At 37.0% G+C, this 24600-nt stretch overlaps 2 protein-coding genes across 10 annotated transcripts in view; one reads left to right on the top strand and one right to left on the bottom strand.

The window, feature by feature from the left end:
* LOC113909182 overlaps positions 1–2432 on the bottom strand; it is a 44037-nt gene extending 41605 nt beyond the window's left edge. Inside the window, exons 1-2 of the mRNA XM_027570305.1 lie at positions 2330–2432; positions 1837–2285 (exon numbers count right to left, since the gene is read on the bottom strand). Coding sequence (XP_027426106.1) covers positions 1837–2285; positions 2330–2432 — 552 coding nt within the window. The remainder of the gene's footprint in view (positions 1–1836; positions 2286–2329) is intronic.
* Positions 2093–24600, top strand: part of ZNF280D (zinc finger protein 280D) — a 131628-nt gene continuing 109120 nt past the window's right edge. For 3 of the 9 annotated variants that reach the window (XM_027568953.1, XM_027568952.1, XM_027568954.2), the window contains exons 1-3: positions 2103–2254; positions 21098–21143; positions 21256–21324. In XM_027568953.1, coding sequence (XP_027424754.1) covers positions 21297–21324 — 28 coding nt within the window. In that variant the 5' untranslated portion in view covers positions 2103–2254; positions 21098–21143; positions 21256–21296. Of the gene's footprint in view, positions 2255–21097; positions 21144–21255; positions 21325–24600 lie in introns of all 9 variants that reach the window. The other 6 variants (XR_003515561.2, XM_027568947.2, XM_027568950.2 and 3 more) reach the window with 5 other exon arrangements.

The following is a 24600-nucleotide window of genomic DNA, read 5'->3' as shown; positions in this document are numbered from 1 at the left end:
ATTGAGCTCTTTTGGGAGGCTCTGCTTTTAGGTAGATAAGAGATTTCAGAAACTCAGATGCCTTCAGCCTAAAAATAATTTTTATGTCACAGAGGCTTATTCTGGACCCCTTCAGCTTAAACAGAAAAGGGAATTTATTCACTCATATAACAGAGACGTCTAGAGGTAGCACAGGGTTTAGAATGGGTTTCATTTGGAGGCTTATGATGCTCTCAGAGATTGTCTTCCTTTCCTTATGATTGATTGACCCAGCCCTTCCTCCTCCACCTGTTAGCTTTATTATCAGTTGGCTCTCCTTAGTAAAAAAAAAAAGTTGTAGCTCTTCCAGTATTCACATTCTAATGCCAGTGCCATATCATCCAGAGAAAGAACTTCTCTTTTTCCCACAAACAAAAATCCTGGGCTTCACTCTGATTGGTTTCTGAAACAAAAACTGGTTCAAAGGGAGGTATGGGTAATTCTAATGGGCAATCACCTATATTCATTACAGTCAGGGAAGGGTGTGGAGCATGATCTCACTTAAGGAGAATAAGTACTGTGAGGATACTTAAAAAGTAGGTACAGAATGTTAAGGGGCAGAAAATTGACAAGTCAGAGGAAGAGAAACTCTTAAAAAATGATAGGAAAGTGTGGATAGGAAGTCAAGAGAGCCAAGAGAGTTATATTCTACAAGCCATGGAAGGAGTTTTAAGGATGGAGTCATCAAAAAAGTCATCTAAATTACTTCATGTGTGTTGATTTCATACTCATTGGAAGTCTTTTATAATTTGGCTTCTCATGTAAATGTTTCCTTTGAGTGAAAATGTGTCAACCCGAGTTTTCTGGTCTTCGAGGCAGATGCTTTTCATGAAAGAAAGAAAAAAAAAGGAATAAATTTGAATTTCGGTTTGTACATCAGTCTCTAGTAAGTTTGGTTGGCATTAATTATCCCCTTGATTTAAATTAGCTCTACGGTCTAACGTAAGTTTCTGTCTCTACACCTGGGACCAAACTATAGAACACAGAGTGAAATCTTCGGTTCATTTTCATTACCATAACATGCTTTGCAAACCATTAGAACTATATCTGAACTATAATGACTTAAGAATACGGCCAGATTTTTGAACTTCTAGATTTCCAGTTTGTTATTTTGATTATTCTCTTTTCCTGTAAAGCTTACTTTCAGGGCCAGCAAGAAAGAGAAAGCTGGATAGACCATCTCTGGCACAGTTGGGGCGGAGCAGGTCATGGTTACTTGTAGCCATTCCAGGTCTAGGGATAATTTAAGTGGTCTTTTGGTAAGATCGATCTGGGGGTGGTAAACCAATAAGGAAGTGACTGTAATGCTAAACACCATAGAAAAGCTGGGGGCTGTCTGGATGAGAAAGAAGAAACTAATTCAAATAGGAATTAGTTCAATTCAGTGATGAGTTTGTGCAATGATTGGTGTGTGTGTTAAGGATCTAAGGAAGCAAGACTGATCTTGTGAGGACAACTGGGAGAGGAAACTTCCCTTACAGATCAGAATATAAGGTGTAGCAAGTTATTTATGCAAGCAGTATCTTGCTAAGTGTTCTCGTAAATGCATTTATTTTAACTTTTCTTTAAAGTTATTACAGGGATCCATATGTCAGAGTTAGGAATTAAAGGAGACACAAGCAACATCGAATGTTTGAAACAAATATGGGAAGATTAGCCAATTATTAAAAGAAACCGACTCTACTTGTCCTCTGGCTTATGTCTTCGCCCCTCACAGGCACAGTATTTCTTTGTAATGGCGCCTCTCTTCCTAGACCTTCTTACTCTCCAAGCCTGCGGAGAACTGTCTGTTACACACAGGGAGGACCCGGAACTCACGTTCCCACGCCTTCGGCTGAGGTGCAGCCCCGACTTCGGGATCGCTGCCCCGGACGGGCCTGGAAGCAGGTGGCCACCCACAGCCTCGCCAGGCCCGGGCCCTAGCCCTCGCCAGCAGCCTGCGCGTGGCGGGGCGCCGCGGCCTTCGAAGGCCTGTGACGCGACGCACATGCCCGCGCTCGCCTCCCGCGTCGGCGAGAAGAAAGGGAGCCCGGACGCGCGGAGGCTGACCCGGAGCCTACCCATGAGGCAGCGCGCCGGCTCCACGAAAACCACCCCCCCTTCCCACGGCTCAGCTGCTGCTCCGCAATGGGAGCCGCCGCCGTCGCCGCTGTGTAGTTTTTCGTGCTCCTCCTTTTCCTCCTCCTCTTTCTCCTCCTCCTCAGGGCCCCAGTCAGGCCGATCCGCTCCGCTCACGGTAAGCGCCCCCCGCCCCCGCCCGCCCCGCGCTGCAGCAGGCAGAGGCCCTCCCGCGCGGCCTGCGCCGCCTCACTCCGGGGGCGCTGGGCCGGGGGTGTCGAGGCCGGCGCGCTTTGCCGAGAGCGCCCAGGGCGCGGGGGAGTGGACCGGCTGCGCGGCGGCGGCCGGACCGCCATTTTGCGCCGGCCCCGGCGGGGGAGGGATCCCGGCGCGACGCGGCAGACGGCTCGGTGCGGCAGGCCGGAGCCGCGCAGGCCGCTGCCGCCTCTTCTTCCGTCTCCTCCTCCGCCGCCTCCGCCTCCTCCGCCTCCTCCACCTCCTCCGCCTCCTCCGCCTCCTCCACCTCCTCCACCTTCTCCACCTTGCCTCCCAGGGCCTTGCGCCTGTTTGCCCCAGCCTGGGTTTGGCTTTTCTCTCTGCTACTCCCTTCGGTCCGCCGTACATTTTGTGCCGATATTTGGCAGGGACCCATGCTTCCAAACAACAGCGCTCCCCGGAGTGTCTTCATGGTAGCCGGAGACCGAAGGGGGTTCAGAACTTTCGGGCATCCCGGGCCCGAGGGCCCTTGTCTCCCCCTCCCACCCCCCGCCCAGGTGACGAGTCATCCCACGCTCACACCCTCATTCTTGTCAAAGGGACTTCCCTGCTCTGCCCTAGAAGTCCCGTTATTGTCTACAGAAGGGCCCTGAGGAGAAACGTGGAGTTGGATACACAATTTACTGACCGAGCTTTCAGGTTTTACTTACTGAGACGGAAAGAATGAGCTCACTCTGAGGTTTTATCCTGCTCTAGAGATGGAGGGAGTTCCTCCCAACTTAGCTCAAGTTTGAAGGCTTTTAAGGAGAAATCTGCTAGAGAGGAGAAACGTCAAAGTGAACCCGCTTCTGCAAGCACGGGAAGACCTTGGTCCAAGGGGTTTTCTTTGTTTGCAAAGATTTGTTTTTTTAAAATTCTGTGAACTTAAACTTTATTGTTTTCAGATTTGGACTGGGTCTTAAGAATTTGACGTCTTTTAGTGCCATTAGACATAAAATTGGAAACCTAGGAGGAGAGTTTTTAAAGTACAAAAGCCACCTCTTAGCATTTGTGCTAAGTCCTGCCTTGGGGGATTAGTGACAACTCAGGCTGTCTAAGAAGTGGAAACTAGCTGTGCCATTGAAGGCACTGGTTTGCTTAGAGAATTGTTAGGGCTGTATGCTCTTGACGTTTTAAAACATCAGTACAAATACCGTTATAATTGTATCTTGCCTTTGTATCTGTCATTGATATGCTTGATTTGTACCTCAAGACCCCTTTTGCGTTGGTGTGTGTTATGGAACTGTTTGAAAAGATGAGGAAAGAGCCTCAGGGAGACGTCTTTAATGAGGTTATGGCTAGGAAGTGATAGAACCATTTCTAGAAACTTAGGTCTTTTGATTCCTCATTCCGTGCTCAATTCTCTATATTTCATTTTTTTGTGTGTGTGCAAATAAGGTGACAGGAGAAGCAAGGAGGCTCACCTACAAATTTAAGAAATACTATTCAGCTGCTCCTTTTACATTTTTGTTTTTAAGAGTTTACTTTTAGCTTTTCAACTTTTTATTGCTGAAGTTTTCATGTTATTTTTTTTTCCCCGAACGTATTGAAAAGTTGAAGAATAGCCCATTTTGGACATTATATGTACCACCTAGTTTTTTAAAGTCTTGCCATTTTGCCACATTTCCTTTATCTGCCTATCTTCCATGATTTTTGGTGAACATTTTCAGAGCACATTGCAGATACGACAGTTCACATCTAAGTCCTATCGATGTGTCTATATGGATGTCATAAGAATAAGACCAATTTTCTGTATAATACTTTTACAATACTGTAATCATACTTAAGAATAATCTCTACAGTCTAATATAGGTATGTAGTATGTATTCACATTTTCCCCATTGTCCCGAAAATGTCCTTTTTAGTCACTTATTTTGGAACCAGTATCCAATCATGCATTACATTTGCTTCTGTTAGTTTCTTCTAATTTAGTGTAGTTCCCTCTCTCGCTCGCTCTCTTTTTTTTGGGGATGACATTGACCTTTTGTAGAGACCAGGCTACCAGTAGTCTTGTAGAATAACCCACATTCTGTATTTTACTAAGTTTCCTCTTCATTAGGTTTAAATTGTACCTTCTATCCCCTGTATTTTCTGTAAACTTGAAGTTAGATCTGAAGGCTTGTGTAGATCAGGCTGAATATTTTTGGCAAGAATACTTAAGTCATGCAGTGTACCTAACATTATACAGCATCAGAAGGAACATAAAGGAGGGTTATCTGTTATCCTATTAGTAATCCTAAATTTGATCTCGCCAATAAAATGGTGACAGACTATCTTTGCACGCTAAGCTTTTTCTTTTGCAATTAGCAAGTAATGTAGGGAGTGATATTTTGGCATTAGTATTGGTATGAATTTACCTGCAGTAATCTGATAATGAGATCATTGGGAGCAGTCCTCTAGAAATGGGTGTTTGGGGGTGAAGGAAAGGAGCAGTTTTGGAGGATAGGACCAACTTAGTTTAGGGAACTTGGAGTTGCTGCTACCCGTTGGCATCAGAGCCTAGGCTGGTTAGGGGAGAGGAGGCTTAGAAGGTAGTTGTCAAAGACTGCCTTCTTTGAAAGTTTGCTTAGGGTCCTTGTAGTGGTAACGAGCTGTGATTAATAGGAAAGTTCTGAGGGAGTTAAATGTTGGAGAACTACAAATCTCAGCATCTCCACTTCAACCCATTCGTACCAGTTAAAGCTGTCTATTCCAGTCTTGCTTCTTTAGTCCAGTGTTTTCCTATTCAGAATTGGCTTTTTTAGTAGGGGAGAGGAAGGCAAAGAAAAGGAATAGATAATTTTTGTACACTCCTCTCCCACACTTGCTTTATTTATTCAAGAGAACATTTAGAACCATACCAAGATTTTTTTTTGTCTGTACAAATTCAACAGGGGATGTATCTGAATGGAATCACAATTCTGGTAAATAGAAAGTAAACTATAGTTTTAGGTGACAGGAAGTTGGAGATTATTGACAACATTTCGTTACACTTCAAAAGTAACTTTTGAAAGTTGAGATATATTTATGACATGTTCACTAATTAAGTATATAATCCTGGATAGTTTATCTTTTCCTGCTTCAAAAGACTCAAAAAATCTGATTTTTCAGTCAGGTTATTTTAAAGATATAAATAATGATTTACTTGGTAATTTGTATCAAACGTGTGTTTGGAATTTCTATTCATTTCTACAAAGCAATTTTCTTTTAAGGACTCTTAACTATCTTTATACCAGGAAAAATAGCTACTGCTATTCACCATCTGGATTTAAAGGAACTGTTTCATTTTTTTTACATTTTAAATTATTTTATATAATTTTCATTATATAATTTATAGAAGAATAAAGGGATAATATAAAACAACTCATTAGAGCTTTTAATTAGAATTTAAACATAGTCTCTTTGTATGTATCTTGAGACATGAAAAACAAATACATATCATGCATCTAATTGCATACCACCCCTACAGTGAATATGCACACGTTTTTAGTTTTTATATGCACGCAAAGAACATCTTCCTTTAGTCTTCCCATTTTGAGAATCTGTGCAAAAAAACGTTGTGGTTGAAGGGTTAGACAAAATTCTCTTCCTAGTTCCTGCAAGTTCTTTTCTTAGTTGCATGAGGAAGGTTCTTGGTAATTGAAGCTTTTCCCATACACTGAAAAGAGTTATCTGCACTATTATCAATCATAGTTCATCATTTTCAAGTCATTCCTTTGCAAGTATAGATTCTGACCCTCTTAATGAGTGTATCTACCTCTCCTGTAGTCTCATTTTATAATATGGCTCTCTTCATGTTAATTTATGCAAGGTTTTTTTTTTAAAGATTTATTTATTTTTAGAGGGAGAGTGCGTGAGTGGGGGGAGAGGGAGAGAAAGAATCCTCAAGCAGATTCCCTGCTAAGAACGGGGCTTGATCCCAGGACCCTGATCTCTTGACCTGAGCCGAAATCAAGAGCTGGTTGCTCAGCCGACTGAGCCACCCAGGTGCCCCAGCAAGGGTTTTTGAAATTCATTTATGCTTGAGAATGCGTTGAGCTGAGAAGAAAAACTAGTTTTTCTTAGGACAGTAAGAATCATCAAATATGTATGAAGTCCAGATTATGTGCAATTGACTTTTCTTGCTTCCCATGTGTGAAAACCCATAGAAGTTCAACCCTATTCTTCCTGATATTGCCAAATCAAGAAAATTTCTTGCTGGGTAATACTAAGCCAGTTCTACACTTAAAAAATTTTGTCACAAGCTGTCTTTCTGACAGAAATTTTAAATTCTTTTGCCCATTCTTGTAATTTTTGTATTAATCTTGGTTCTGCTCCTATTCCTTTTCTGATGCTCTGTGTAGATTTACATCTTTCAAGCTTAGGATGTTTCACTGTCCCATGTTGCCCAGATTTTTATGTACATTTTCCAGGTTTTGAAGGTATATGTACCTGAAATGGGCAACACTGTCTGAATGCGACTACTTATCAGCTGTCATGTGAACCTGGAACCATCCATCTTGTAAATGCTGTTTTGAGATTTAAAATACTTCTGATAAGTTCTAGCTTATCATTCCGGGGCTTTTTTGCATGTGCATCATTAGATGCATTACTTAAAGAATTTTTTGAAGCTTTGAGGGCTCTTAATTTTGTTGAAGGGAGGCTGGCCATCTTCTTTGCTTCATAATTGCAAGATATTTTCAGTTCTAGATTTGTAGATACCAATTAGCATAACCAATCCAATGAATTTTAAAAATTTCCACATCATCTATTTCCTTCTAGTCACCTTCGTATATTCCTGCATTCAACACTTGTCCATTTATGAACTGTATCAAGTTACTCTCCTCTGAAGATTCAGTCTGAGATTTCCCACATTTCATCATTAGAGTCTAAGGTGTTTGCTGTCTATCTTTGCATTCATTTTTAGATTCATCTGATAATTGTGAAATGTGACCTCTGCCAGTTTTCTTCTGTTCCATAATGGGCAGAAAATAAAAGTTCTGAGTTCTTAACTATATTCGGTGAAAACTGAAGACAGATGAAGTAGATCAGGATATTCTGCACTAGCATATGCCACTTTGACCTAAGGATTATTTTGAGTGGACTGCAATTTAGAATTAACAGAAACAAAAACTGTTTTCTGTCCTCCTGTTATCTGCCTGAAAGCCAGTCATAAATATCCCTTTGTGAAGATATTTTTTCTGCCTTGTGGTAGGAAAGGAAGAGTGATTCTTACTACTTGAGATGGAGAGTTAATACCAAGATGAGTTTGCATAAACAGACCTAATGAGAATAACCCTTATCTTCCATTAGTTCTCCCGTGTATTTTCTAGTTACTTCTCCATGATTTATTGTCTCTCAAAGCCCTAACCCCCTTTCCTTTGTTAAAATGGTATATAAGACCTTGAATCTGACCACTGCTTTGAGACTGACTTCTTTTTTGTGAATTCCCGTGTATATAAATATTAATAAAAATTATGTGCTTTTCCTCCTGTTAATCTGTTTTTTGTTAGTTTAATCCCCAGGTTGCCAGGTACTGCAACATAAAAGGGTAGAAGTAAAGTTTTTTCTTTTGCAGACTGCAAGGATGTCTTCAATCATATGTTTTTGAAATTGATGCAATATTTTGTGCAAAACAATAAGAAAACTGAAAGATAAGAAAAGTGAAAGATAATGCATAGTGATGATTTATTTCATTGTTGCATTATCCTTCTAGGCAATTAAATCATTCTTATGTTTTCTTATTATTTTGATTCTTTTTGGTAAGCATAGTTGGGAATATTTGTTTAGCAGTGGTGAAGTAATACCTAGGATGATGGAATTAGCAAAATATTTTAAGAGGTAGGAAAAACAAAATCACTGAAATCACATAATGCATCTTAGATTTATAAAAGGAATCTATAAGCTTACATAGTAATTGTAAAATACAATGAGTTTTATTCTATTTAAAAGTAATAAGATGTTTGAAGATTTCTAGGAAACAATAAAAGCCATAAAATGTCAATCTTTACAACTAGAACTACTCAAGAAAGAAAAAACTAAAATTGTTTCTATGGATTCTGATAGTATATTGAAAGTTAATGGTTAATTTGGACCATTAGATAGAGTTCCACCCCTTTCCAACACACATATTAAGCCTCCCTGCCTCTCCATCTAGTAACATGATAGTTTTTTCAGCTGTTTCCACTCATCTCTAATGAATGTAGGTAGTACTTAGAAAGTTATCCCTTGAGGTTTCTGTTCCAAAATATTTTTGTTGTTACCATTTTTTCTTCCCTTCCCAACTTTACCTTCAGAGCTCATCTGCAGTAAAAAAATGATTAACTGAAACCCTGTAGGATCAAGGTGTAATATTTAGGCTTTTTGGTGAACTGGATTAAACAAAAAATATTTTTTATTGCAAACATTTCTGCTTTTTTGGTTTAGTACATCATGATGAGCACAGTGTGAGTTTTTGGAATGGTACATGTTTTGCTTTACACTCTGCTTGATAAATGCTTTTTCTTAGAGTTGTACTATTCACGTGAATACTCCCTGTTTAAAGTTACTATTTTAGGGCGCCTGGGTGGCTCAGTTGGTTAAGCGACTGCCTTCGGCTCAGGTCATGATCCTGGAGTCCCAGGATCGAGTCCCACATCGGGCTCCCTGCTCAGCAGGGAGTCTGTTTCTCCCTCTGACCCTCTTCCCTCTCGTGCTCTCTATCTCTCATTCTCTCTCTCTCAAATAAATAAATAAAATCTTAAAAAAAAATAAAGTTACTATTTTACTCTTTGGATTGGTATATACAAAATTTTTGACCAGCCAGTATAGCCAGGATAGTAATTTAGCTCGCCTTTTTAAACAAAGGCTTTGAATTGATTTATGTAGTGTAGCGGTTCTCTGGCTGTGGTCTTGGGGACTTGAGGTGCTTTCAGGGGTTCTATAAGATCCTCCCTTTACTACCTACCTACCTTGTGAGGCTGGGTTTTCTTCATTTCAATAGAACAATGTAATGCAACAGATTAAATGTAGAAGCAGATAAGAGAATACAGCTGTCTTTATTAAGACAGCTATTAATGGGTTTTGCAATAATATAAAACAATGCCGCTCTAAATTTTTTGTTTTGGAAAATATTTTTCACACAACTATTTATTTTAATATATAATGGGTTTATAGTAATTTTTAAGTAAATTAATATATCTTAAATTTCTGAGGTTGGGGTTTGTGGACCTCTAAGATTTCATCATTAGACGTTAATCAAACACATAACTTTTTTTTCTTTTTTTGCTAGGTTTGGGATTTCTTCAGCATGACAACTGCTTGAATGACTTTCATTTGAGGGCTGTTAACCAAAGCAAAGATCATTAGTCTATGAAATAATCTTCTCCTTGCTTCTAGGCTCTACCCCTGTGTGTTCCTTATTTTGTGCGTAATTGTTCCTTTGGCAAGTTTGAGAAGCAAAACCTGAAGGGCTTGGGAGGGGTCTGAGTGTTTTAGATGTAGGTAATCTGTATCTCCTGCTTTGTTTACTCATTTTGCTTTTCCCAGTCAGCATTTAAGATTATCTGACTTTATACAAGGATTGCTGACTACTGATAGAAAGGCCCTAATCAACAAAATGGCTTTATTAAGGTCCATGGGTAAAAATAATAATAGACCTCTCAATTTTATTGAATAGAAAAAAAGTAAATAAGAAAATTGGCCCTACTTTTTTGACACTACATTGTTGGTATTTATGTTTGAGAAGTTGTAACACAAGAGATGTCTTTCTAATCTTTTATTCTAGTATTTGAGAGATTACAAAGTATATTCATAGATCATATTTCATCCTCAGAAAAATGCTTCTTTGAGATGGGTGGTATTATCATCTGTCCTTTACAGATGAGGGAATTGAGTCTCAAAAAGTTCATTTCATTCATTGTAATACTTACTGGGTGCCAGATGCTGTATATTAATTTTGTAGGATATGATGCCTTGGTCTTCCCTCAGTCCATCCTCAGCCTTGTAATCTCAGGATTGCATGTTCTTTTCTTGGGCTAGATAGCATAGGAGTAGCCTGGCAGCACCAACCACTGGTGGAAGTGCCAGTTCCTAGAACATTTGGCCTGTTCTGTACCTCACTGCATTCTGGAAGCTTCTAGGATAACGCAGCTCTGCATGGATTGGTGGAGAGTTTTAGGACATTATTAATTTGTTGGTTCTGTGTTAAATGGATGAAATCAGATCCGGATGCTCTGAGGCTGAGTATAAAGTGAATTTTACAAAGTAAATCTACTATGGGCATGAGGTTTTAAGGGCCTGAACAAATAAACAGTGAATGGAAAATGAAGGGTTGTTGTAGGAAATATTTTGAAGGAAGATGATAGGACTGGTAGGACTGGGGAATTGATTAGCTATAAGTAAAAGAGGGAAACACTGAAAAGAACTTTTAAGAGGGGGTGCTTTGGTGGCTTAGTTGGTTAAGCATCTGACTTAATCTTGGCTGAGATGTTGATCTCGGGGTTGTGAGTTCAAGCCCCATGTTGAACTCTGCACTGGGCTTGGATCCTACTTAAAAAAAAAAAAAAAAATTGTTAAAAAATTTTTAAGGACTCAAGATCAGAATGATGACAGTTTCATTGGTGGTAAAAGAGAAGTGCAAAGGTAGAACTAATTTTTATAAACTGAGGTAAGGTTAACGTAACATTAAGTTCACCATTTAAATTATCTTAAAGTGTACAATTCAGTGGCATTTAGTACACTCATGGTGTTAAACAAGCATCAACACTACTCTCATAATAGTAGTTTCAGCTTCTCAAAAGGAAACCCATTACCCATTATGTAGTCTCTCCCCATTCTCCCCACCCTACAGGCCTTAGCAACCACCGATGTGCTTTCTGTCTCTATGGATTTGCCTATTCTGGACACGTGACATTAATAGAGTTATACAATATGTGACTGACTTCTTTCACTTAGCATAATGTTCTTAAGGTTCATCCATTTAGCATGTATCAGTACTTCATTTTTTTACTGCTAAATAATATTCCATTGTATGGATATATCTTTTTGTTTATTCATTTATCAGTTGATGAACACTTGGCTTGTTTTCACTTCTTGGCTATTATGAATAATGCTCTAGGACTAATTTTTATGGAGAAGTTATGTTCAGTTCTGGAAATACTGAATTTGAGGTGAGTTTAAATTTCCAGATAGCACTTTTCAACAGTTATGAGATGACAGGCTGGAACTTAGTTGAGGAGTCAGGGTTGGAGATTATTATTTGATGATTTTATAGGCTGCTATTGAGAACTGATAGCTAAGACTGTGGGATTTATTAGATATGTCATTTAGGGAACAATTTGTGTAGGGCTGAGGAGTAAACTCTATGAAAAACCTGATTTTACACTATTTAAGGAGCCAGAGAATATGGAGAATCTGTATAGAGTTAAATAGGAGGAGGTGGGTAGAGAACCAGTCTATTGTCATATAAAAAATTTTTGAGGAGGATGTTTCAAGAAATTGGGATAAAACAGATGGAAGATAAGGAAAATGTAAGTGAAGAAAGGGTAATTTGATTTGGGGGGGGTTATTGGGATCTTCAGTTGGATACCTTCAGCAGAATACTGTGCAGTAGAAAATGTAGTAGCTGCATTGCTGTGCTCAGCTTAGTTTTGACTGACAGAATGGGTGGGGATAACTAGAGCAAAAGGATTGCAGCCTGGATCAGGGTCAGCAGGGGTTTTACTTGGATGAAATGGATGTGGTGCAAAGAGAGATTCCCCATATCCTTATGAAGAAGGGTTCCTTTTACATAGAAGCTTTTAACAACTCCGCTGATTTAGATTCATTTGTAGACGTAAGCAGTCTACTGAAGTACAGGCCTTCTATTTATTGATATTACATTAAAAAATTTTGTGTTATCAAAAATGTTAAAATTTCAAAAAATGGGTTTATCATGATAATTTGAGATTTCCAATTTTGCTCTGAATCAGTGTCTGTGAGGTAGATCTTGATATTGGGAGTTGACATCAAACAGGTTTATTAAAATGCAACTTAAATTGTTTAAAATTATCAACTATTCTTTTTTCTTCAGGAATTTACTTGCTTTGAATAAACTCAAGAATTTTATCCTCAGTGTTGGACTTCAACCCAGTTGCTTCATTCATTACATTGAACTTGAAAGTTTCTAGAAAATATTTGGGTATGATAGGTTGATTACCAAAAGACTTTATTCATAATACCAAAATGGCATTTCATAATTCAACATTCTCAATTAGAACAGTTTTTTTTTTAACTGAAATAATAAATTCCATTTGTCTCTCTGTCTAGGTAAAAATTTACAACCCCGTAACAGAAGGATATGTTTATAATATTAGGGTTGGAAGGGCCCTTGGAGATGTTGAAAGTGACCATTTTCAATTATATAATGCTTAAAATATTTCATATTTTTCTTTGGTGATATATCACATCTTGAGTTCATCTCATTTCCTGATATTTTAACTATTAATTGTTTTATTCTTATGTTGAGATGACATCTGCTTCCCTGTAGTTTTGGTCTTGTTTCTGATGGAGGCAAGTAATATATGGCTGAAATCTCCGGCCTTTTAAGTGCCTAGATTTGAATCCTTGCTCTGCTCTTAGATGTGCTACTTTGGGCAAGGTACTTAACCTCTATAAATCAGTTTCTGCAGCTGTAAAGTGAGGATGATAACAGTGTCTACATCATAGAGTTTTGGAGGATTAGACAAAGTAATATATGCATTTAATTAATGTTAGCCAATGGTAAAGTTATTATAAATAGCATAATTTGTAATTAGGATAACATAATAGTATATAATGAATTAAGTAGTTGTCTTGAAGCTCAACACGAGGAATGAAATTCTCTAGTTTACTCAAAACAAGTTAAATATTACTAATATTGTTATTGTTATTATCACTTGAACCACAAAGAATGTTATCCTCTTTTTTTCTTTCTCATGACAAACTTAAAAATATTTGTAAATAGCTTTTACTTCTACCACTTCTACCCCACAGTCTCATGTTTCCTAGGTTAAATATCTTTAGTCTTTTGACCTAGACAGAGCTCTAAATCTAAGTCATTATAATAGACATCTGTTTTTGCTACACGGCATCTTCCCTCCTACTTTGGTAACAGATACTTTGATTTTCCTTTGGGAAAATCTTTATCTTACTGGGTTTTTTTGGTTGGTTGGTTGGCTGGTTGGTTGGGTCTCTATCTCTGGTACTAGGGGGAGCAAGTCCTTAGCAATAATGATTGGATTTGGGAAGCACATATGACTGAAGCCAACCCAGTCAACTCCAGTCAGAGCTTGTCCTCTTATTAGTGTCCAAAGTTGGAGCTGGCATAGTCATTCACAGTGGGGAGCCTCTTCTGAGGGTAGAAACAACATAGAGAAAGTAAAACCCAGGAATGGAGATAGAAAAACTAGATTTACATATCATAGTTTAAATTGTACCTGTATTTAGTTCTGTAAATGAGCCAAGGAGTTCTCTTTTGCTTAAGCCAGTTTGAATTGGGTTTTCTGTTACTTAACAGTTGAAAGAGTCATAGCCAATACACAGTATGCCAAGTGGGGATCGATTAAGACAGGATAGAATAAAACCACTGTCTCTTTGGTTTTAGACTCAAATTCTGTTATTTTTGACACCGTATCACAAATCTGATCATATCAGTTTTTTTATCCCTTTAAATTTTTTTATTGTTATGTTAATCACCATACATTACATCATTAGTTTTTGATGTAGTGTTCCATGATTCATTGTTTGTGCATAACACCCAGTGCTCCACGCAGAACGTGCCCTCTTTAATACCCATCACCAGGCTAACCCATCCCCCCACCCCCTCCCCTCTAGAACCCTCAGTTTGTTTTTCAGAGTCCATCGTCTCTCATGGTTCGTCTCCCCCTCCGATTTCCACTCCTTCATTCTTCCCCTCCTGCTATCTTCTTCTTTTTTTTTTCTTAACATATATTGCATTATTTGTTTCAGAGGTACAGATCTGTGATTCAGTCTTGCACAATTCACAGCGCTCACCATAGCACATACCCTCCCCAATGTCTATCACCTAGCCACCCGCTCCTTCCCCACCCCACCCCCACTCCAGCAACTCTCAGTTTGTTTCCTGAGATTAAGAATTCCTCGTATCAGTGAGGTCATATGATACATGTCTTTCTCTGATGGACTTATTTCACTCAGCATAACGCCCTCCAGTTCCATCCACGTCGTTGCAAATGGCAAGCTGATCATATCAGTTCTTGCTGAAAATCCCCTTATTGGCTTTCCATTGCTCTTAGGTTAAGGGAAAAATTCCTAACATGATCTCTGGGATGCTGTGTTGTTTGACTTCTGTCTTATCTCCTACCATATACCCCCTTGCTTTTCTTTTGCACTCGCACTAGTTTTTTTTGTGTTTTTTTTTCAGTTTCTCATATTTGCTGTGACATAGATCTTTTGCACATGCTGTTCTTTCTTCATGAAATGCTTCCTTTCTTTCCTTTCCTGTCCTGTCCTTTTCCCTTTTAACTCCAGTCAAGGCTGAGTTCCAGTCTGTTCCCTCTTTCTTTTGCCTGTTCACTGTTAAGATTCCTGCACGTATGATCTTTTTTTTAAAATGACATTTGAAATATTTGGTTTATTTAAAAAACAATACTGTATATCTATAGTCTCCTCTTTTGGGGACCTTTTCTCCTATTCTTGGGGTGACCATTTTCAGAACACAGTATTCTGCTTAAAATAAAAATTAGAATCTTTCAGAAATTGGTTAAGATTTGATGAGGTATCTTCTAAAGTTTCTATGATCCCCCAGTATTTTGCCTATAGTATTTAGCTGCTAAGTGATCAGATGTTTCTAATTGTACATTTTGTGTGGCTGAAATGTGCTGTCTTCAGGAATTAGTCTGTAGTTTTTAACAGTAACCAGTTAACTGGACTGATTCTAAAAAATAGGTACTGAGTTTTCTAACAATAAATCATTTTAAAAAATAAGAGGCATAAAAATGGGAAGTACTGATTTGAAATTTGGTTTCATCTGCTTAATGTTTGTAAATAAATTTAATAAGCTAATTTCTTTATAAAATTTCATGTTTAAACATCTGAATTTTCTGAAATAGTTGTGGGTCTTTTTCAGTTTTATGGGGTTTATTGCTTATGCTTTAAGATTTGTATTTGTGTGATTTATATGCCAGGGTGCACATCATCATTTTCTGTTTTTCTAACCCTGTTAGTTAATTTCCATGGTAGAATCAATAGGTGATGGATATTAAGGTGATATAAAAGTGGAATTTTTAAAATGACTCTCTGTCCTCAGAAGACTGTGTATGTTTTTAAGATAATGAACATTAAAATGAATTTTCTAGTATCACCTTGAGATCGTTGGAAATTCTTGAGAGATCACAGAACCAGGGTTGGAAATATTAAATTGTTACTCATAGTTAACAACCCACTTTGACTCCTTAAAGCTCTATTCATTTGGGATTAGAATTCTAAAATTGTAGACCTCCATTTTGGTATACCATTAGTCACAAAGACTGAAGAATTGTTTATAAAATGAAACAGAACATAAACCAAAGCTTTAAAGTCAGTGGAATGATTTGAATACCTGATTTCTTGTCAAATTTGTGAGAGGAAAAAAATGACAATGTTTTGATGACCCTGTGTCATCCAAATCATTCCACTGAAAAACTCTTCTAAGTATATAAGTAAAATTGTTAAAGGTTACAGCTCGCTTGTTAATCTTAGACAAAATTTATGAGTTAGTTGAACGTTATTTATGTATGCTATCCTTATTTTGAATAAAAAATTTCAGTATTTAAGTTGATTCTATTTTGGTTTTGTATTTTCCCTTTTATGTTAATCTGGTTTTTCGTGTTGCTAATTTCTTGGTTAGGAATGCAAGCCCCCAATTAAACATTTTTATGATGAGAAAAAAGCAAAGATTAACTTTTTAATAGTTTCTCAGATTATTTCATTGAATAACTTTTGGTGTCTGGGAAGATGGAGAATTTAACCATTCACCATATTCCTCAATTTTTTTTATTTTACTTGCTGCTTACTCATTTTTAAAAAGGATTTTTTTAGGGCAACCTGGGTGGCTCAGTTGGAAGTAGCTGCCTTCGGCTCAGGTTGTGATCCCAGGGTCCTGGGGTCGAGCCCCGCATCGGGCTCCCTGCTCAGCGGAGAGCCTGCTACTCCCCCTCCCTCTGCTTGCTGCTCTGCCTACTTGTGCTCTCTCTCTCTCTGTCAAATAAATAAAAACTTAAAAAAAACTTAAAAAAAAATAAAAAGGATTTTTTTAGAAATTAAAATACACTGATGCATGTAAAATGAAAGTTTTCTTTTTTATGGAAATAGTATAAGGCACTTTATCCAAATGCTAATTTTTGTATGTTGGTATTTTTGAATTACTTGTTTTATTCTATGAGACGAGTAGTATATAATTTAACAGTATTGATAAATTGTAGGTATATGTGTTTATATGAAGGTTTAAAATTTTTTATGTGTTTTCACTAGTTTATAAATGCTTCTTAAAAAGATGAAAATATGGTAGGATAGATGTGACAGCTACATTCTGGAAGGTATACTTACAAAGCTAACATTTCATCATGTGAAATACTACTGTAATGAAGATCTTAAAAAACAAAATAATTTCTAAATGCTCAGCTGATAGCTTGTAAATTCTAGTATAGTAACAAAATTGTGAACTGTTCTTAGAGTTCTTGAAAATGGTATTAAGCACAGAGTTTAAAATTGTTAAGATTTATTGGATGATTTCTGTGTCTTAGGCACTGAGTTATGTGCTCTATGTTTGCTATCTAATTTAATCTTCACTATAACTTTATCAAATAAGTTGCATACATATAGTAAAGCAAGGCACAGAGATTAACTTTCCCAAGGTCATCCAGATAATAAATGGTTGAGTCATAATTTGAATGTGGCATTCATTCTTCACCATGTTTTACTGTTTATTATTAATAAATGTTTAAAGTATACAGTATACAGTAAAGTATAGAGCTAAATTAAGTTGTAGAGATTATTAGTTGACCTAAGAGCTGAGACCCAGAATTGTAACTTGATTTGATTGAAAGTTGTAGCAGTGCTGGGGCTATGACTGGTTCTTCTGACTTCTAGCCTAATGCTCTTTTTTTTTTATGTGCAGACTCTACAGTTGTGGTTTGTGAAATTGCTTAATCTTTATCAGAAAGTAAATAGAACTATATCTAGTACGTAGCACACCTGTGCCATACTGTGTGCTTATGTACCAGGTCAAATGCGTTACCTTTATTTAACACAATGATATTGTATCGGGTGATATCTCTCAATGGATAAAAGTAAATTTTTCAAGCAATTAAAAATTTAGACCTGCATTTCCATTGATTTTTAAAATTTCTGTAGAAAAATTATTTAAGATATTGTTTAATTTTAGATATATAAAAGCTGAAACAAAAAATAGTAAGATAGGAATTAAAATTATTTATATGAGTAGTCTCCAACAGTGAATGAATTATTTTCTAAAAAGTCTTTGATTAGTCAGTTAATTGGATTTCATGTTTTTCTTCATAGAAACAAGTGTATTAAATATTAAACATGGTCATGAAATGAGTCAGTAGCTGAAATTGAGTGTTCTCTTTTTCTGGCTATTTTGGGGCTCAGTGTGAGCTGTAGAAGCTATTAGAATGTTTTGGAACTTTGAGACCCTCACTGCATATCTTTGCTGGATATTCCACTTCGGTGGCAGCTGATTTAATCCTTCATAGAATTCCGTGCCTTACCACCAAAATTCTGAAGTGGTGACCTGAGAGGTTTTTATGGTGCTAATTTTGGCATGCTTCAGTGGCAGAGATGCCAAAGGAATCCATGAAAGTGTTTATTAACCAGAACAAAATATGGCAATGATTCTTTAGGGTAGTGTTGTCCAGTAGAAATGTTCTGTAGCTGTACTGTCCAATACAGTAGCCACCAGTCACATGTGGCTTTGAGCATTTGAAATGGGCTAGTAAAACTGAGGAACTGAATTTTAATTTTATTTAATTTTAATTAATTAAATGTAAATAGTCACATGTGGCTAATGGCTACTACATTACATAGTGCAGCTTTAGGCTGAAATTATGCTTCTAATTACATCTGAGGATTTCCAGCTTTATAGTGTGTTTGAGACTGTATCAGTTGAGGTTTCTAAGTAGCTTACTGTGGTCCTTAAGCTTTTGAAGTAGGTTATCTTAAAGTCATCTCTATCATAATAGGCAGTAGATGTCTGTTCATATAGATGAGTCATTCATTAATTGAATATTTGTAAATTGAATACTAATTTCAGAGTTTTGGTAAGAGATTTATATGATCACTTAGCAAAAAATATATATATGTCAACTATTTAATATTCAGTATAACCATTATTATAACCCAATAACTATTCAAATAAAAAAATATTACATATGAGTCTCTTAAGCTGTGTAATTGTGGCTCTTGAAAAATATTCTGTATTCTTGGTAACAAGTAGGTCCTTAACATGAGCAAAAATTGTCACGTATTTATCTCCTTGACATAGTCATAACACTGATACTAGTTTAGAGATAAGCTACAACTATTCAGATAATTGAGTTAATCAGACTTATTTATTTATTTATTACAGATTTATTTATTTATTTATTTATTTGACAGAGAGAGACACAGCGAGAGAGGGAACACAAGCAGAGAGGGTGGAAGAGGGAGAAGCAGGCCTCCCGCCAAGCAGGGAGCCTGATGTAGGGCTCAATCCCAGGACCCTGGGATCATGACCTGAGCGGAAGGCAGACGCTTAACGACTAGCCACCCAGGCGCCCCGAGTTAATGAGATTTAAATAGACTGCAAAACTTGGTGAATTCAGTTAAACACAAGATTCAGTAGAGTCTTGGCGCATGGGTGGCTCAGTAGGTTAAGCATCCAACTTTTGATTTTGGCTCAGGTCCTCATCTGGGGTCATGGGATTGAGTCCCATGTGGGCCTCTGCGCTCAGCAGGGTGTCTGCTTGAGGATACTCTCTCCTTTTCTGCACTTTGCTCGTGTTCTCTCTCTCAAATAAATAAATAAATCTTTAAAAAAAAAAGATTCATTAGAGTCTCCTGTGATAGTAGTTAAAACATTTATAACAGTAAATTCTGAAGTTAAAATAATAGTTATTTTTCCCTGTGGATTAATGCAGTCCAAATAAATTGGGAACTAAAAAGCAAGAAAATTTGCTTGTGTCAGCCTGAGGATAAGGAGAAATATAAAGATTGAATTAGTGTGCATTTTAGTATTTTAGGTGTCTGCTCTCTAGTTTTTATCTTTTTTTGCTTTATAACTAAAAGTTATTTTAAAATTTGTAAATTTTATAAAATTTATGATGTTGTGTATGTGGGAATCCAGAATAATTCTTGTTTTAAATAAATGAATTAAAATTTCTTTTTGATAATTTTTATTCTAATAGCAATTGTTTTTCAATCCCAAAGAAATATACTAGATTATAAATTTCTGAAGGCAAGGACTATGACTTACTCATTTTTGTTTTTTCCCTAAAACCTCAGCACATCATCTTGCATTCAGAAGGCAATGAGTAGTTATTATTTTTATATTTTTTAGTAATCTCTACACCCAACCTGGGCCTCGAACCCACAACCCTGAGAACAAGAGTCATATGCTCTTCTGACTGAGCCAGCCAAGCACCCAAAGAGTAGTTATTTTTGAATGAATTAATCTGTGATGAAATATGTCCATTTACTTTTCTTTCCTTTTTAAGGTCTTTGATAAAAAAATCAGAAATATATAAACTAAAATTTGTTTTTATTTATTTATTTTTAAGATTTTATTTGTTTGACAGAGACAGTGAGAGAGGGAACACAAGCAGGGGGAGTGGGAGAGGGAGAAGCAGGCTCCTCACTGAGCAGGGAGCCCAATGTGGGACTTGATCCTGGGACCCCGGGATCATGACGTGAGCCGAAGGCAGATGCTTAATGACTGAGCCACCCAGGCGCCCCTAAACTAAAATTTATTTAAAGTTATGTTTTTTTGGGATGCCTGGGTGGGTTAGCCAGTTAAGCGGCTGCCTGCGTCTCAGGTCATGATCCCGGGGTCCTGGGATCGAGTCCCACATCAGGATCCTTGCTCAGCGGGGAGCCTGCTTCTCCCTCTGCCTGCTACTCCCCCTGCTTGTGCTCACTCTCTCTCTCTGATTTAAAAATGAATGAATTGGGTGCCTGGGTGGCTTAGTCGGTTAAGCGACTGCCTTTGGCTCAGGTCATGATCCTGGAGTCCCGGGATCGAGTCCCGCATCGGGCTCCCTGCTCAGCAGGGAGTCTGCCTCTCCCTCTGACCTTCTTCCCTCTCATGCTCTCTCTTTACCATTCTCTCTCTCTCTCTCAATAAATAAATAAAAATCTTTAAAAAAATAAAAAAAATGAATGAATGAAATATTTAATTAAAAAATAAAATTATGTTTTCTTGTGGAAATAATTACATTTATATCTGAAATGTGAATAGGTTACAGTTAAAGATTAGTATATCCCTTTGTAGTTGAAAATTCAGACTTACTAAAACAATACATCATGAAATGATTACTCATTTTTATAAAAGGATACTTTAAAAAATTATTTGTAGGTTAATAATTCAGACTTCTTCAAGTAGTAAGTGCTTAATAGAATCACCATTTTATTTACTAAATTTAGGTTCATTCAGGAATGAACCAGTTATATAAAGTGAGTTGCAAGTGTATGTCAGACATATCAAACTTAAAAATTGAACTTTTCATAGGAAAAATTAAGTATGTGTACATTTAATTTAATGAGATCCACTCTAATACTAGGTATCTTTATTTTATAGGAAGGAAAACTGAGATATAAATTGCTCTCTTGTCTGGAGTCACATGGTGAGTTTCGAGATCAAAATTAGATCCAAGAATTTCCGAACCCCAAGTTTCATGTTTCAATATTTGGCATTCCTTAAAGTGACTCATAAAATTGACTGATATCATGTGTCAGTACTTAGGTGACAGTTTACAGAAAGTCAACTCTGCAACTTGATGGGCGACAACCCTTTTCAGCCAAAAAGTAAGTTTTGCTGCCACAACTGATACTGGTTTTCGTGGCTTTTGAACTGATAAATTTGCTTCAGTATAAAGGAGGAAAGGTAGGCACATTTTCTTGTAGACAAAAAATCTTAAAGTTGTTAGAGTAACAAATGCTCACATAACAAGTAATATAAATTAAGTGAGTAAAGTAGAAATGAAGTTTTTTTTCTTATGCCCAGTGATAACTTAGTTTCGTGTACATAATTACCTATGTTTCTTTTATGCATAGACAAAAAATAATTATTTCTAAAATACATAAAGCTGTTATGTGTCTTTAAATTTTTTTTTCTTAACAATTTTTCCTGGGTGTATTGACAATGGCAGTACCCTTTTAAGAAGAATGAGGAAGACCTTTGTCTTCTGTATTGTTTGCTACGGCTTCTATAACCGAGAACCGTAGACTGGATAGCTTAAACAACAGAAATTTATTTCAGAATTTCTCATGGTTCTGGGGGCTAGAAGTATGAGATCAAAGTGTTGGTCTCATAAGAATCAACTTAGGGGCACCTGGGTGGCTTAGTCGTTAAGCGTCTGCCTTCGGCTCGGGTCATGATCCCAGGGTCTTGGGATCGAGCCCCACGTCGGGCTCCCTGCTCCGCGGGAAGCCTGCTTCGCTTCTCCCTCTCCCACTCCTCCTGCTTGTGTTCCCTCTCTCACTGTGTCTCTCTCTGTCAAATAAATAAATAAAATCTTTAAAAAAAAAAAAAAGAATCAACTCAAAGATTTGATTCCTTTTGAGGGCCATGAAGGAAGCATCTGTACCAGGCCTCTCTCCTTGGCTTATAGATAGATGCCCATATGCTTCCTATGTCTTTAGATGGTCTTAACCTCCAAGCACGTATCCATGTCCTGATCTCCTCTTTTAAGGACACCAGTCATTTTGAATTAGCGCCCACCCTAATAACTTCATTTTAACTTCATCACCTCTTTAAAGACCCTGTCTCCAAATATAGTAATATTGTGAGGTACTGATGGTGAGGACTTTAACATATGAATATTGGAAAAACACAGTTCAGCCCATAACACAAACTGATTTGAAACTTTTATTATCCATATACAATGAGTTTCACTAATTTTTAAAAATTAGGCATTGCCTGACTGCTTAGTTTCCTAGTCCATAAATTATTATATACTGTGTGCCTACTGCCTATCTAGAGTGTAGAAGGAAATACAGTCAAAGAGCTCAGTTTGGTCTTGGGACATATATTTTTAATCATTCGACTTGAAGAATTCTATATAATTAATAAAACAGTATATAGTATAGAAAAGAAAGGGATCAGTTCATGATGTTCATGACATTTGGGAAAATGGGAAGGCCTTTTTTGTTTTGGTAGGTGGACTATTAACATTTAAATAATGTTAAGAGGAAATAATTTGTGACATACTTTTATAGAAAGGAAAAAATTTAAAAATTTATAAAAGAATGGTTCTTAATTTGATATGGTATTTCCATCCCCATACCATCCATGGTATGCCATCCCCAAAGCATTGTTTCAGTTAGTATCTTTTAAGAAGTGGTAGAACGTTGTCCTAATTTTGAGTCAAAAGTAGAAGTGGCATTACTCTAATATAATAAAAAATTACCCTTAGAAATGACTATATTTAAATGATAAATGAAGGATATTGTCAAAGCCAGAACCCTAGAGGGTTTTTTTTGTTTGTTTGTTTTTTGTTTGTTCGGGGTTTTTTTGGTAGACCACCCCCCATCTCATTCCATATATTTAGTTATATCCACTTATACCCATCTCCACTCTTACTACTTTAGTTTAGGTGCTCAGTACTGTTTCTCTTCCCCTTCTCCTTTTTCTCCATTTCCGCTTAAAGGAATATATGCACATAGTTTAAAGAGTCAGACCATCTGAAAAGACTTTAAATGGCTTAACCAGTTTCTTGAAGAATGCTTATGTGCATATGTGCATATATGTTGTGCTGTCTGTTGCATAATCAATTTTACCACTTTCTAATAATCTGACATGAGAATTTTTGCTTTCTTAGAGCTAGCCCTTCCCTCCAAGTATCTCCCAATATAATTATTATCTCAGTATTTGGTTTAATCCATAGTTGATGTTTCATTATGATGACTATAATAAATGCTCTTCACTGACGGGCATGGTAATATGCTTTTAATATGCTGTTATACATAGAATACATACATTTACCCTTCCTTCCCTCCCTCCCTCCCTCTTTCTTCCTTCCTTCCTTTTTCTTTCTTTCTTTCTTTCTTTCTTTCTTTCTTTCTTTCTTTCTTTCTTTCTTTCTTCCTTTTTCTTTCTTTTCTTTTCTCTTTTCTTTCTTTTTCTTTCTCTCTCCCTCTTCCTCCCTCCTTCCCTCCCTCCCTTCCTTCTCTTTCTTTCTTTCTTTCTTTTTTTCTCATGTATCTAGCTATTAATGCTTTTCATGTATTTTCATTTGCTAAGTTGTATAAAAATCTATAGGCATGTCTTCCCATACTCTTCAGTAGCCTCTCAATTCAGTTTTCTACATAGTAGAACTTGTCAGGTAGTCTAAAAAGATGATTACATTTTAATCATCTTTTCTTTGGTGTCCCAGAGACATTTCCTCCTGAAGTACTGTTCCAATCTAGTCTGGACTGGTTGTTTTCTGGGTCTGCTGAAAACTATTGTCCTGGGACTTTGTATTGAACACTGTGTTTTCTACATGCTGTGTTTCTATCTTGGTTAAGTCTCATATTTTTATGGATTCTGTAGTAACTTCCTGAGAAGGGTTACGTGGGAAGTAAATCTTGTGTGGTGTTGCTCTTCTTTATTTTCACACTTGATGAAAAGTTTGGGTAAAGAATTCTAGATTGAAAAATAATTTTGGTTAGAAATTACTGAGGTATTATTTACTGTCTTCTACTAAAGTATTATAATATAGTTCTTACTCTTATTGACCTTTTGTATATGAACGGTTCTTTCCACCCCACCCCGCCCCATAGATCTTGGATATTCTCTTTATCTTTTTTGTTCTGAAATTTCATGATGATGTGTCTTGATGTAACTTTTTTCTTGATCATTGTGCTGTGTACCTGGTGGGGCCTTACAACCCAGAGATTTATGTTTTCCAATCTAGGAAATTTTCCTGTATTATTTCTCAGATAACCTACTCCCTGCTTTTTCTCTGTTCTCTTTCTGTAAATTTTATTAGGTGAATGTTGTACTTTGAAATTGATTTTCTCTGACAACCTTGTGTTCTCTTCACTATTTAGTGTGTGTGTGTGTGTGTGTGTGTGTGTGTGTGTGTGTGTGTGTGTGTA

The sequence above is a fragment of the Zalophus californianus genome, chromosome 6 (assembly GCF_009762305.2).
Source record: "Zalophus californianus isolate mZalCal1 chromosome 6, mZalCal1.pri.v2, whole genome shotgun sequence".
NCBI lineage: Eukaryota > Metazoa > Chordata > Mammalia > Carnivora > Otariidae > Zalophus > Zalophus californianus.
Note: the sequence above shows the minus strand (reverse complement) of the source record. Positions and strands in the feature narration are given on the sequence as shown.